The sequence below is a fragment of the Dasypus novemcinctus genome, chromosome 29, assembly GCF_030445035.2.
Source record: "Dasypus novemcinctus isolate mDasNov1 chromosome 29, mDasNov1.1.hap2, whole genome shotgun sequence".
NCBI classification, from domain to species: Eukaryota; Metazoa; Chordata; class Mammalia; order Cingulata; family Dasypodidae; genus Dasypus; species Dasypus novemcinctus.
Genome location: NC_080701.1, coordinates 32,677,756 through 32,693,424, shown reverse-complemented (window position 1 = coordinate 32,693,424; position 15,669 = coordinate 32,677,756). Strand labels below are relative to the sequence as shown.

The window sequence follows — 15,669 nt, the reverse complement described above, 5'->3', positions numbered from 1 at the left end:
GTGTTAGTAAAAATGCATCTGCCTTTGCAGGAAGTATTAAAAGGAGCCTTAGAGCCCGAAAGAAAAAGACCGAGAGTCTTGGAGGAGAGTGTAGAAGGCAAGACTACCAGAAAGGATAACCAAAAGAATAAAAAGACAGATGAAAATAAGATACGACATATGAAAGCCAAAGATAAAATGGTAAATAAATGCATTTATAGTAATATCAGTGAATGTGAACAGATTAAACTCCCCAATAAAAGATATAGGCTGACAGAATGGGTAAAAAACATTGCCATCCATATGCTACCTACAAGAGACTCACCTTAGACCTGGGCATACAAACCAGCAGAACATAAAAGGTTGGAAAAAGGTATTCCACACAACCAGTAACCAAAAAAGAGCACAGGTAGGTATGCTAACATCGTACAAAACAGACTTTAAGTGCAAAAAAGTTATAAGAGATATAGAAGGCCATTATATATTAATAAAAGGGACAATCCACCAAGAAGAATTAATCATCATAAATATCTATGCACCTAACCAGGGTGCCCCAAAATACATGCGGCAAACTCTGGCAAAACCAAAGGGAGAAGCAGACATTCTACAATAATAGTTGGAGACTTAAACACAACATTCACATCAATTGATAGAACATCTAGACAAAACATCAACAAGGACACAGAACTTGAAAGATATGATAAATGAGCTAGACCTAACAGACACATACAGAACACTGCATCCCAAATCAGCAGGTTATACATTCTTCTCAAGTGCCCATGGACCTTTCTCCAGGACAGACCGCAAGTTAAATCACAAAGCAGGTCTCAATAAATACAAAAATATTGAAAATATACAAAGCACCTTCTCAGGTCATAATGGAATGAAACTGGAAATCAATAATAGATGAGAAAGGGGAAATTCTGTAAATGTGTAGAGGCTAAACAACATACTCCTAAACACTCAGTGGGTCAAAGAAGAAATTGTAAGTGAAATTAGTAAGTATATTGAGACCAATGAAAACAAGAACACAGCTTATCAAAATTTAGGGGTACAGCAAAGGCAGTGCTGAGAGGGGGATTTATAGCCCTAAACCTCTATATTAAAAAAGAAGAAAGAGTCAAAATCAAAATCAAAGGTCTAACTTAACACCGGGAGAAACAAGAAAAAGAACAGCAAACCAATTCCAAAGCAAGCAGAAGGAAAGAAATAATAAAGATTAGAACAAAAATAAATGAAATTGAGAACAATAACTACAAAAAACAAAACAATAGAAAAAATCAACAAAACTAAAAGCTGGTTTTTTGAGATCAATGAAATTGACAAAACCTTACCTATACTAACAAAAAAAAAAAAAAAAAGAGAGAGAGAAGATGCAAATAAATAAAACCAGAAGTGAAAGGGGAGAAGTTAGTTATGACTGACCCCACAGAAATAAAAAGGATCATAAGAGGATATTATGAGAAACTGCATGTCAACAAACTAGACAACCTAGATGATATGGACAAATTCCTTGAAATACACAAACGACCTACACTGACTCGACAAGAAATACAAGAACTTAACACACCAGTTACATTTAAAGAGATTGAATCTGTCATCAAAAATCTCCCAACAAAGAAAAGTCCAGAACCAGATGGCTTCATAGGTGAATTCTACCAAGCAGTTAGAGAAGAATTAACACCAATCTTGTTTAAACTCTTCCAAAAAATTGAACAGGAGGGAAATTTACTCAACACATTTTATGAAGCCAACATCACCCTATTACTACAAGAAAAGATAATTACAGGCCATTCTCTCTAATAAACAGAGATGCAAACATTCTCAACAAAATGCTAGCAAACTGTATCTAACAGCATTTTGAAAGAATTATCCCCAGTATGCAAGGTTGGTTCAACATAAGAAAATCAATCAATGTAATATACCACATTAACAAAACAAAGGAAAAAACCTAATGATCATTCAATCAATGTAGAAAAGGCATTTGACAAAATACAGCACCCTTTCTTGATTAACAAAACAAAAAATACTTGGAACACTAGAAATAGAAGGAAACTTTCTCAACATGATAAAGGGCATATATGAAAAACCCACAGCTGACACCCTATTTAATGGTGAAAGGCTGAAAGCGTTCTCTCTAATATCAGGAAGAAGACAGGATGCCCACTGTCACCACTGTTATTCAACATTGTACTGGATGTTCTTGCCAGAGCAATTAGAAAAGATAAAGAAATAAAAGGCATCCACATTGGAAAGGAATAAGTAAAACTTTCCCTATTTACAGTTGGTATGATCCTATATACAGAAAATCCTGAAAAATTCACAATACGTCTAGAGATTATAAATGAATTCAGGAGGGAAACGGACTTGGCCCAGTGGTTAGGGTGTCCGTCTACCACATGGGAGGTCCGCGGTTCAAGCCCCGGGCCTCCTTGACCCGTGTGGAGCTGGCCCATGCGCAGTGCTGATGCGTGCAAGGAGTGCCCTGCCACGCAGGGGTGTCCCCCACATAGGGGAGCCCCCTGGTGAGGAGAGCCACCCAGCGCGAAAGAAAGTGCAGCCTGCCCAGGAATGGCACCGCCCACACTTCCCGAGCCTCTGAAGCGGACAAAGAAACAAGACGCAGCAAATAGACACAGGGAACAGACTACCGCGGGAGGGGGGGGGGGTTTAAATAAATAAGTAAATCTTGAAAAAAAAAAACCACAAATGTTTAAAAATAAAAAAATAAATAAATGAATGAATTCAGGAAAGTGGTAGGTTATAAGACCAACATCCAAATATCAGTAGCATTTCTAAACACAAGCAGTGAACAATCATAAAAAGGAATCAAGGAAAAAAATTCCATTCACGATAGCAACTAAAGGAATAAAATATCTAGGAATAAATCTAACCAAGGATGTAAAAGACTTATACACAGAAAAGTACACAACACTGCTATAGGAAATCAAAGAAAACTTAAATAAATGTTCATGGATTGGAAGACTAAATATCACTATGATACCAATACTACCCAAAGCAATTTATAGAGTCAATGCAATCCCAATCAAAATTCTAACAACCTTCTTGGCAGAAATGGAAAAGCCAATCATCAAATTTATATGGAAGGGTAAGGGGCCCCAAGTAACTAATGCCATCTTGAAAAAGAATGAAGTTGAAATACTCACAATTCCCAGTCTTAAAACTTATTACAAAGCCACAGGAATGGTACTGACCCGAAGACAGATATAGACCCATGGAACAGATTTGAGAGCACAGTAATCAACCCACACATTTATGACCAACTGGTTTTTGACAAGGTGGCAAAGACTACTCAATTGGGAAGGAATAATCTCTTTAACAAATGGTGCTGGGAAAATGGGATCTCCATTTGCAAAAAAAAAAAGGACTATTCCAACCTTTCACCATATAAAAAAATCAACTCAAAATGGATCAGAGACTTCAATATAAGAGTTAGAACTATCAAACTCCTAGAAGAAAATGTAGAGAAGCAGTTTGGATCCTTGTGTTAGATATTGATTTCTTAGACCTTACACCAAAGCACAAGCAATCAAAGAAAAAATAGATAAATGGGACCTCATCAAAATAAAATGAAAAACTTTTGTTCATCAAGGACTTTATCATGAAAGTAAAAAGACAACCTACTCAATGGGGAGAAAAAATTTGGAAACTACATATCCAATAAAGGATTACTATACAGAATATATAAAGAAATTCTTCAACTTAACAAAAAGACAAACAACCCAAATGGGCAAAAGACTTGAACAGACATCTCTCCAAAGAAGATATATAAATAGCCAATAAGCACATGAAAAAAATGCTCAACATCATTAGCCATCAGCAAAATGCAAATATACTAATCAAAACCACAATGAGATACCATTGCACATCCATTAGAATGACTGCTATTAAAAAAAAACAAACAGAAAATTACCTGTGTTGGGGACAGTTTGTGGATAAACAGGACCTCTCATTCGCTGCTTGTGGGAATGTAAAATGGTCCAGCCTTGGAGGAAGACATTTGGGCAGTTCCTCAGAAAGTTAAGTGTAGAACTACCCGATAACCCAGCAATCCCACTACCAGGTGTGTACCTAAAGGAATTGAAAGCAGGGCTCGAACAGGTATTCGCACCCCGACGTTACATAGAGGCATTATTCACAAGTGCTAAAGGGTAGAGGCAACCCAAGTGTCCATCAACAGATGAATGGAGAAAAAAAAAATCTGGTATATACATATAATGGAATATTCCTCAGCTGTAAACAGGAGTGAAGTTCTGATACATGTGACAACCTGGATGAACCCTGAAGACATGCTGAGTGAAAGAAGTCGGACAAAAAGGACAAATATAGTATGATCTCACTGATGCGAAATAATTATAATATGCAAACTCAGAGAGTCAGAATCTAGAATATAGGTTACTGGGGGCCCGGGTGGGGTTGGGGTGGAGAGGTAATGCTTATTAGGGTTAATGGGAAAATTTTGGTAATGGATGGTGTGATGGTAACACAGCACTGTGAATGTAATTAAGAGAACAAATTATATATTTGAATGTGGTTAAAAGTGGACATTTTAACTCTGTACTGTATGCATGATTTTTCTGTAAACCTACAACTTCTCTAAGAAAATAAATCAAAATAAAAATTAAAAAAAGAAGAAAGATCTCAAATCAGTAACCTAGTCTCACAGCTGGAGGAACTAGATAAAGAAGAGCAAATTAAACACGAAGTAAGCAGAAGGAAGGAAATAATAATTAGAGTTGCAATAAATGAAATAGAGAATAGAAAAATCATGAAACCAAAGTTAATTGACAAACTTTTAGCTATGCTGACAAAGAAAAAAAAGGTCACAAATAACAGAAATCAGCAATTAAAGGGGAGATATCGTTACCTACCTTATAGAAATAAAAAGGATTATAAGAGAACATATGAACAATTGTATGCCAAGAGTGAATTACGTACCCAATTTAGATTTGTTCTTAATCTTAACCCACATTCCTGTGAGTGAATATTGTAAACAGGACCTCTTGAAGATGTTTTTAGTTAAGGTGTGACCCAGCTAAACTGGGGTGGTTCTTGATCTGGGTTATGGGAGGCCTTATAAAGAGAAGTTGAAAGTCAACAGAAACAGGAAGATCAGACAAAGGAGAGCACATCGATGGGGGGCAAACCAAGGAACCCCAAAGACGACAGTAAGCCAGCACCAGGAGAAAGCAAGCCGTGCTGAAAACTTGACTTGGGTCTTCTACTGGTGTCAAAACTGGGAGCCAATTTTTTATGCCCATTTTTTAAGCCATCCTATCGTGCGGCACTTGTCACTGCAGCCTGACAAACTAAGGCCATAACTGAGATGAAACGGACAAATTCCTAGACCCACAAATTACCTAAACTAACTCAGGAAGAAATAGAAGATCTCAACCGACCAGTAACAAGAGATTGCATCAGTTATCAGCCCCTCTCTTCAGCACAGAAAAGCCCAGGACCAGAAGGCTTACTATCCCTACGATGTCAACACCACCCGACTTAGCTTTCCACAAGGTTGCCAATGCAAAGTACCAGAAATGGGCCGGCTTTTATAACGGGACATCTGTTAGAGCAAAAGCTGATAGTTCTGAGGCCGTGAAATGTCCAAATGAAGGCACCATCAGAGATGCTTTCTCATCGGTCAGCTACTGGTGGCCCTGCCTTCCTGGCCACGTGGCCATCAGGCACATGGCAGGGCTCATCCTCAGCCGTGAGCTGCTCGGGGGCCCAGCCCCTCGGAGGTCTATTTCCAGGCCCCTGTGCCCTGCTGGTTCTAGACACCGGGACCTCCCTCAGCCTCTTGGGGCTTCTGTGTTTTCCTATAGTCCTCTCTCTCACATGACAGGCTCCTTTTCTCTGTGTCTCTCTCTGTCTCCATTTATAGAAGACCCATCAAGAAGGTGGACTGTCCACCTGAGTCATGCCTCACTGACAATGCACAATCAAAAGCAATCTAATCAAGTGATCTAAAGTGAATCTAACGCAATCACAGGGTGCCACACTCACAGGAACAGATTAGTTTAAGAACATAATCTTTTGGGATTCAAAAAAGAGCTTCAAACTGTCACACTGTCCAAAGTGACTGACAGATGCAGTGTAATCCCAGTAAAAGTTCTAACAGCCTTCTTTTCAGAAATGGAAAAGTCAATCATCAAATCCATATGTAAGTAAAATGGGAAATGTTATGTTATATATATGTTACCACAATAAAATTAAAAGAAAAAAGTTCATATGGAAGGGCCAGGGGCCCCTAATAGCTAAAACCACCTTGAATAATAAGAACCGAGTAGAAGGATTCATATTTCCTATTCCAAAACTTATTACAAAGTTTCAGTAATCAAACCAGTGTTATACTGGTACAAGGGGAGATAAATAGACTAATGAAGTAGCACTGAGAGTCCAGAAATAAACCCATACATCTATGGTCAAGTGATTTTTAAAAATTAATTTATTAAAATATATCACCCACACACATACATAAACAATAAGTGCACAAGAAGCGGATTTGGCTCAACTGATAGAGCATCTGCCTACTACATGGGAGGTCCAGGGTTCAAACCCAGGGCCTCCTGACCCGTGTGGTGAGCTGGCCCATGCACAGTGCTGATGAGCGCAAGGAGTGCCGTGCCACGCAGGGGAGCTCCACGCACAAGGAGTGCACCCCATAAGGAGAGCTGCCCCATGTGATAAAAGCACAGCCTGCCCAGAAGTGGCACTGCACACACGGAGAGCTGATGCAGCAAGATGACGCAACAAAAAGAGACACAGATTCCCAGTGCTGCTGACAAGAATACAAGTGGACTCAGAAGAACACACAGTAAATGGACAGGGAGCAGACAACTGGAAGGGGAGAAGGGGAGAGAAATTAAAAAAAAACCCAAAACTATAAAAAAAGACAAAACAATAAGTGCATAACAATAGTTGCAAACTTACAAAACAAACATGTAACACCATACAAGACCCTCATAACTCACCCTACCACCAACACCTTGAATTATTGTTAAACCTTTTTAACTAATGATTAAAAGAGCATTGTCAAAATATTACTACTTAACCAAAGTATTTTTCCCCCAACTCTCTGTGTTATTATTATCTTTATATAATTTATATGGCCAATTTTTGACAAGGGTCTATTCAATGGGGAAAAATAGTCTCTTCAACAAATAGTGCTGGGGAAACTGGATATCACAGGCAAAAGAATGAAAGGGGACTCCTACTTCACACCATATACAAAAATTAACTAAAATTGGATCAGCAACCTAAATATAAGAGGTAAAACTATAAAACCCTTAGAAGGAAAATAAGGGAAGCATCTTCAGGACCTTGTATTAGGCAAAGGATTCTTAGACTGTACCAAAAATGCAAGCAACAAATTAAAAATAAATTGGGTTTCATCAAAACTTTAAAAAAAATAGACTTTTGTGCATGGAAGGATGTTATCAAGAAAGTAAAAAGATGATAAGTGTTCCACATCCTGAACATATAAAGAACTCCTACAATTCAACAATGGAAAAACAAAGAACCCAATTTAAGAAATGGGCCAAGGGGGAAGCAGATGTGGTTCAGGCAGCTGAGCTCCCGCCTACCATACAGGAAGTCCCTGGTTCAGTTCCCGGTGTCTCATAAAGATGACAGCAAGCTGGTGTGATGGGCAGGTGTGGCAAGCTGATACAACAAGATGATGCAACAAGGAACACAACAAGAAGAAAAATATAATGAGAGACACAACAAACAAGGAACAGAAGTTCCTGGTGCCTCCTAAAGAAAACAAGCAAGACAGCGAGGTGACATGATGGGCAGGTGCAGCAAGCTGAAGCAACAAAATGATGGAACAAGAGACACAAGAAGAAAAAACATAATAAGAGACACAACAAAGCAGGGAATGGAGATGGCTCAAGCAATTAGGTGCCTCCCTCCCACACTGGAGGTCCCAGGTTCATTTCCTGATGCCTCCTAAAGACACAGAACACAGCAAGTGCAAATGAGGGGGAGGGGAGAAATAAATGAATGAATGAATGATGCAATGAAATCTAAAAAAGAAATGGGCCAAGGAATTGAATAGACTTTCTTCCAAAGAATATATACAAATGGCCAAAAACACATTGAAAAAATGTTCAGCAGGAAGCAGATTTGTTCCAATGGATAGGGCGTCCACTTACCACATGGCATTCCAGGGTTCAAACCCAGGGTCTCCTGACCCGTGCAGTGAGCTGGCCCACGCTCAATGCTGATGGGCACAAGGAGTGCCATCCCATGCAGGGATGTCCCCCGTGTAGGGCAGCCTCATGCACAAGGAGTACGTCCCATAAGGAGAGCTGCCCCACGTGAAAAATGCAGCCTGCCCAGAAATGTTACCACACACACCGAGAGCTGACACAGCAAGATGATGCAACAAAAAGAGACACAGATTCTGGGTGCTGCTGACAATAATGCAAGCAGTCACAGAAGAACATACAGCGAATGGACCTAGAGAGCAGACAATGGTGGGGGGGTGGGAAGGGGAGAGAAATAAATAAAAAACAAATCTTAAAAAAAAAAAATGCTAAGCATCATTAGCATTAGGGAAATGAAAGTCAAAACTGCAACGAGGCGGCGGACTTGGCCCAGTGGTTAGGGCGTCCGTCTGCCACATGGGAGGTCCGCGGTTCAAACCCCGGGCCTCCTTGTCCGTGTGGAGCTGGCCCATGCACAGTACTGATATGTGCAAGGAGTGACGTGCCACGCAGGGGTGTCCCCCACATACGGGAGCCCCACATGCAAGGAGTGCACCCTGTAAGGACAGCCACCCAGCCTGCCCAAAAATGGCGCCGCCCACATGGAGTGCTGACACAACAAAAAGAAACACAGATTCCCATGCCACTGGCAACAACAGAAGCGGACAAAGAAGACGCAGCAAATAGACACAGAGAAAAGACAAACGGGGTGGGGGTGGGGGAGGGAGAAGGGGAGAGAAATAAATAAATAAAATAAAACTAAAAAAAAACTGCAATGAGATACCATTTTACATCCACTAGAATGGCTACTATTTAAAAATGGAAAATAAATGTTGGCAAGGATGTAGAGAAATAGGAATACTTGTATGTTGTTGATGGTAACGTAAAATGGTGCAGCCTCTGTGAAAAACAGTTTGGTGATTCCTTTAAAAGTTCAACATATAACTACCATATGACCTGGGAATCCCACTTCTAAGTATATATCCAAAAAAGCATTGAAAGTAGGGACTCAGATAGTTGTACACCACTGTTAGCAGCAGCACTAGTCTCAACAATCAACAGGTGGAAGCAATTCAAATGTTCATCAACAGATAAATGACTGAACAAATTGCGGTATAGACACACAATGGAATATTACTCAGTTGTTAAAAGGTATAAGTTCTGGTACATACTACAACATGGCTGGATTCTGAAGACATCGTGTTGAATAAAATAAGTCATATGCAAAAGTCAGATTGCATGATTCCACATATATGAAATACCTAGAATATGCAAAGTTGTAGAGACAAAAATAAAGTACATGTGACCAGAGGTGAGGGGGGAGGGGGAATTTAATGCATAACATTAATGCATAATGCATAACAGGTACAGGGTTACGTAAATTTATGTGATATAAACTTTGATAATGGATGGTGGTGAGAGTAGTTCAACATTGTGAGTGGGATTAATCCCAATGAATTGTATGTTGGGGAGTGGCCGAGATGGGAAAATACTGTTATATATATATATGTCACCACAATTAAAAAGGGGGAGAAAGAAAGACTAAAGAGACAGTAATATGTTGCTCAAATGTGGCTACTCTCTAAGCCAAACTCAGCATGTAAATGCATTACTTTCCCTCCAGCGTGGGACATGACTCCTGGGGATGAACCTTCCTGGTGCCAAGGGATCACTACCAATCACTGGTGATGCAACTAGAAAAAGACCTTGAATAAAAGGGGGTAAAGACAAATGAGTTAATATGGCTAAGAGTTTTCAAAAAAGGGTTGGGAGAGCATCAGAGGGGTCACGCTTACGCACGCCTCAGGATCCCGAAGACAGTCAAAGTAGATACAACCCCAGGTACTGGTGCTCCTGAGGGCTGCAGAGACACACAGGTTCTACAGTCATGGCAGATGGCCCTGGGTTCAGTGCCTTGTCAGTGGACCCTACTTTGAAGTTTGTGTTCCTAAGTGTGATGGAGTTGGACTCAGATGTGACCTTTCTACACATGCCTCTTCTGTCACTTTTACTGAATCTGTGGCTGGTGCTGGGGATTGGTGTATACATGGGAGACTTGAATCTCTGGACTGGCCATGTGCCAGCTGTGCCCTGAGTCTCAGCAGAGTAGCAATTCCTACCCTCTGGTTCATTGCACTTACCTAGGTCCGCTAACAGGGAGGTGAAGATGGTCAACCACCACACCAGGGAACCGAGAATGCCTACAACTACAAGCAGGAGAATCACATTCATCAACTATGTGGGATCTAAGCTCCTCTCGATATAGAGGTGGAGTGGACATCACCATCCCAGGGTCCACAGGATGGAGGAATAAAATATGGATTAGAGTGGACTTACTGGTATTCTACCATAGAACTATTGTGACTAATAATGGAAGAAACTGTAGCGTTGATGTGGAGAAAGTGGCCATGGTATTTGCTGAGGGCAGGGAGAGGGAAGAAGAGATGTGATGTGGGGGCATTCTGGGGACTTGGAGTTGTCCTAAATGATATTGCAGGGACAGATGCTGGACCTTATATATCCTGCCATAACCCACTGAATGGACTGGGGGAGAGTGTAAACTACAATGTAAACTATTATCCATATGGTGCAGCAGCGCTCCAAAATGTATTCACCGAATGCAATGAATGTGCCACAATGATGAAAGAGGTTGTTAATGTGGGAGAAATGGGGTGGGTGTGGGTATATGGGAATCCTTATATTTTTTAATGTAACATTTTTTGTGATGTATGTATCTTAAAAAAAAATACAATTAAAAAAAAGAGAGAGAGACAATGATAAATGCAGTACACGACATTGGATTAGATCTAATAATGGAGGCGAAAATGCCCGACAGGACATTCCTGAGCCAACTGAAAAAGCAGGATAGAGACTGTAAGCTTTATACCACTGCTAAATTTTTTGAACTTGATCATTGTATTTAATGAGGTTACTTCCTTCTTCTTAGAAAATACACCTGGAAATAGTGAATGTTCAAGGAACATGATGAATGCAACCTACTTTCCAGTGTTTTGAAACTGATTGACAGATAGGGAGGTACAACAAATCTAGCAAAATATTCAAAGTTGGTAAATCTGGGTATCTGTGTAGGAGGTTACTGGAGTTCTCTGCACTGTTTTGGTATTGTTTTCGTAATTGTCTTGTAAGATTGAGATCATTTCAAAATAAAGATTGAAAAATAATTTATCTGCTAGGGATGATTTGTGTGTTTTTAATAAGATTGGGTGTTTCCCAACTTGAGCAAGAGACAGAGGGTGCTGACCCAGGAATGTAAGTTATGAAAAAGAAACTGCAATCTTGGAAATGGTAACAGGTCTGCAGGCGGAGTGTGTTGTAATGACAGCTGTTTGGGGTGACTAATAAGAAATATTTGAATATTAGATATGTAAAAAAATAGAGAGGGTTACCACGAAGTTGTCGGTCTGCTTCCGGCAGAGTTTGTGGGACAAAGGGTTCTAATGCTAATGGGCTTAGGTCCAGATTGGAGAAGGATAATTCCTATAGCTCCTCAGGCTTATGGAAATACTCTTCAGGAACAGTTGGCTCACTCTGCCCTAATTCCATGCTCATTAAAGCACCGTCTGTCCTGTGATTCTGACCCCCGTATTCTCTATTTAGTGCCCCCAGCCATGGGCCACCGTGCCAGGGGTGGAGCCGTCCTGTGGTCAGTTTACAGACTGTCTTGGGGCCTACGCTGTGGGCGCCCCAAAGCCAGATCTTGCAGGCAGATAAACAGCCTCTGAGATTGCCGGGAGGGGAGCATGGAGCTAGGAGGACGCCTCACGCCTGCCCGCTTCTCCCGCCTCGTGTCTGCCCCCTCCCTCAATGACAGCTGCCCTCCAAGTAAGGCCCAGAGCTCACACCGAGGACCCCGAGATCTAGACTGGGGAAGGCACCTGCCCCATGTCACACAGCCAATTAGCGACGACAGGACACAGAATGCCCGATTCCCACGCCAGGACGTTGTCCCTGGCCAAGGGCTGGATCCCAGAGACTATGGAGTAGCTCTTAAGAAGGACTCAGGCAGGGAAGCGGGTTTGGCTCAACTGGTAGAGCGTCCGCCTACCACATGGGAGGTTCAGGGTTCAAACCCAGGGCCTCCTGACCCGTGTGGTAAGCTGGCCCACATGCAGTGCGGATGTGCACAAGGAGTGTCCTGCCACGCAGGGGTGTCCCCTACGTAGGGGAGCCCCATGTGCAAGGAGTGCGCCTTGTAAGGAGAGCCACCCTGCACGAGAAAAGCACAGCCCGCCCAGGAGTGGCACTGCACACACGGAGAGCTGACGCGGCAAGATGACGCAACAAAAAGAGACACAGATTCCCGGTGCTGCCGACAAGTATGCAAGCAGACACAGAAGAACACACAGCAAATGGACACAGGGAGCAGACAACAGGGGTGGGGGGGAAGGGAAGAGAAATGAATACATTTTTTAAAAAATCTTAAAAAAAAAGGACTCAGGCACAAGTGGTCATGTTCATTGCGTCCCCCAGATGTCTATGCTCAGTGCTTCAATTATCAGTTCAGCTGTGGCCAAAGAAAATTTCCTCCAGAGACAGAGCAGGGAGCAGGCAGTGCAGAGGAGCTCCGGGCCGAGTGCGCCAGCCAGGGCCGCGCCGGGCTCTCTCGCGGGCGCTGCTAGCATTCCTGAGGTCTAATTGGACTGACCATGGCCCCCAGACAAGCGTCTCTAGGGCCCTGTGTGACCATTTATCATGGTACCAAACTACATCAAAATAGGAGCAATTTATAGATGCGGCGGTATTGAATGCCTCCTGTACAGCAACGTCTAATTTTCAAGTTACAGACACCTATCTGCCTATATCTGCATAGATGGGCTTGTTAGGTCTATGGCACGCCAGAAACCACAATCTGATTTCTCATTTTCTTAGAAAACATTTCTATTTACAGTAAATGTAGTTAATATATATATAATGTACATGTCTTAATTTCCAGAATGTTTATTAAACTTGCATGAAAGAAATGTTCTGTATCTATTTTGCTGTAGAGTGAAGTGTTAGTAAAACTCAAAGGTTTTTGGCTGTAAAAGCTCTCCTGCTTATCAAATTCTTGTTAAACGAAAAAAAAAAAAGAAATACTCAGGGAAGCAGGTGTGGCTCAAGCAATTGGGCACCTGCCTACCACATGGGAGGCCCAGCTTTGGTTCCCAATACCTCCTAAAGAAGATGAGCAAGACAGCAAGCTGACGCAACGACATGACACAATGAAGAATAACCACAAGGAAACACATAAGAGACACAACAAGCAGGAGTGGACATGGCTCAAGCCATTGGATGCCTCCCTCCCGGGAACTGGGTTTGGTTCCCAGGCCCTCCTAAAAAAAAAAAAGAAGATGAGCATACAACGAACAGACACAGAGAGCAGACAGCAAGGGCAAACAACGAGGGAGAAAGAAATAAAATAAATCTTAGGAAAAAAAAAAAAAAAGCAGCACTCAGCCACAGAGGAGGCCAGGCCACGAGGCGGTGGGCCAGTGCGGTTTACCTCGGAGGGGCGCCTTCCTCCAGAAGCCATCTCGAACCTCCACGTAGTCGTACCAGCACAGGCGGCTGCGGTACAGATCCATGGACGTGAAGTTAAGAATGATCTAGGGGAAACGGGGAGGAAGAGGGTTACACTGCTCCCCACGGCTCACCGGCCCTCCCCACCAGCCCCCTCCCCACCGGAAGCAGGGCAGTTTGCTATGGGCAACAGTCAAGGAGTTCTCAAAAGAAGCTCCTGCACGGAGAAGTCCCTCCAACCCAGCAGCCTGCTACTTGTGGGATTTTTCTAAGATACCCCAGGCCAGTCCTCACTTAAAATGCATTGTTTCTCTGTTTCCATTGCAAAATATACTTCCGAGACTAGGAGTACCATTTCACTGATACTGCTCTAGCAAGGAGACGTTGCTTTGGGTTACACACCTGGCAATCAACGTAAATAATTGAAAATCACTGCCATTTGGGTAGCAGTGAGAGTACGGGGGTGTCCTGGTTTGAGTCTTTTATGGACCCCAGAAAATTATGTTCTTAAGCTAACCCATTTGTGGTACTGTGCACTGGCAGCCCTTTGGCAAACTAAGACAGAAATTGGTACCAGGAGAGTGGGGTTTGTGCTGTTTGTGATTGCCAAAAAAGTGTTAGAGCAGCTTTATAAATGAGCGAGGGGTATTTTTTGGAGGAATTGTGGGACGCTTGATAGATTCCTACCAGAAATGTGGGCCCTAAAGTTACTTCCAATGAGGCCTCAGATGAAATGATACTGTGCTTGGAAGGAAGGCAACTCTCGTCTGAAGTTGCAGAGAACCTGGTAAAACTGGCTGCTGCTGTTTGATAGCAGGCAGAAGTTGAACGCGATGAGCCTGGATATTTAGCCGAGATGCTTTCCAAACTAAATGTGGAAAACGCAGCCTGGCTTCCCCCTTCGGCTTACAGCAAAATGCGAGAGGAAAGAGATAAGCTGGGATCTGAACTGATGGGCACACACACAAAACAGAAACTGATGATTTGGGAAATTCTACGCATCCAGAAAACAAGTCCCCAGAGGATAGTGTCTCCCCATGAGGACTTCACTGAACTTGGAAAAGGCAGCCACCTCCTTCCAAGTCGGGATTGAAAATGCAGCTATCCAGGAAGGACTCGTGGAAAGTCTTACTGTCTGATACCTTGGACCTCTGTTTCCTGCAAGCTTTTTGTGAGATCTGAATGAAGGAAACCACTGTCAGCCTGGACTAAAAGGGGCAGGGAGGGGAGAGACTGAAGGTCAAACGGCTTTAAGAGGAAAACCACGGGCTGAGGTCTGGCATTAAGATATCTGCCCCGGCCAAGAGAAGGCTTATGCGCTTAGGCAAACCATTTCTGGTACTTCACATCAGCAGCCCTTTGGCAAACTAAGCCTTGAGGGGTCTGGAATGGGAATGAAGCTTCCAGAGAGGAGAGGCTGAAGGAAGAAAGCTGAGTCACCAGGCATTACATATTTGAGTGTTTACTCTAGCCAGCGGGCTGCGCTAATTGCTGAGGGGGATACGAGCTCAGAACCCTTCCCCTGAGTGAATTAAAGACACGTCCCCATCTTCAAGGAGCTTATGGCTTAGATAGTACGTAGGCATGAAAAGACGGCTTCGTGGAAAAACGTCTAGTCCCACGGACCCGGGTTTGAATTTCAGCTCTCCACTGCATTTCCTGCTCTGAGTGCCGGGATCAATCACCCCAGGAGTTAACTATTTTCAGCCTCTTAACTCATTAAACATCCCCTTACGAACGCTCCCCAGCAGGTCAGCCTACTAGCAGGTAGAGAAGCACACTTCATAGGAAAGAAGAGTTCCCGGATGGTTTTGATTGAGCCCCAGAGCTTGTATATTCAGAGTCTCCGCAAGCAGGAACTCTAGAGAATGGTTCACCCTTCGCCGGGCCATGGACCCCTGCCCGCTGTGGGCAATGGAGATACAACGGCCTGAGG

At 42.6% G+C, this 15,669-nt stretch overlaps 1 protein-coding gene across 1 annotated transcript in view; it reads right to left on the bottom strand.

Annotated features, from left to right (window-relative positions):
* Nucleotides 1-13,818, bottom strand: part of BMP1 (bone morphogenetic protein 1) — a 37,695-nt gene extending 23,877 nt beyond the window's left edge. Inside the window, exon 1 of the mRNA XM_058289912.2 lies at nt 13,717-13,818. Coding sequence (XP_058145895.2) covers nt 13,717-13,798 — 82 coding nt within the window. The 5' untranslated portion in view covers nt 13,799-13,818. The remainder of the gene's footprint in view (nt 1-13,716) is intronic.
* Between the last annotated feature and the right edge of the window lie 1,851 nt (nt 13,819-15,669).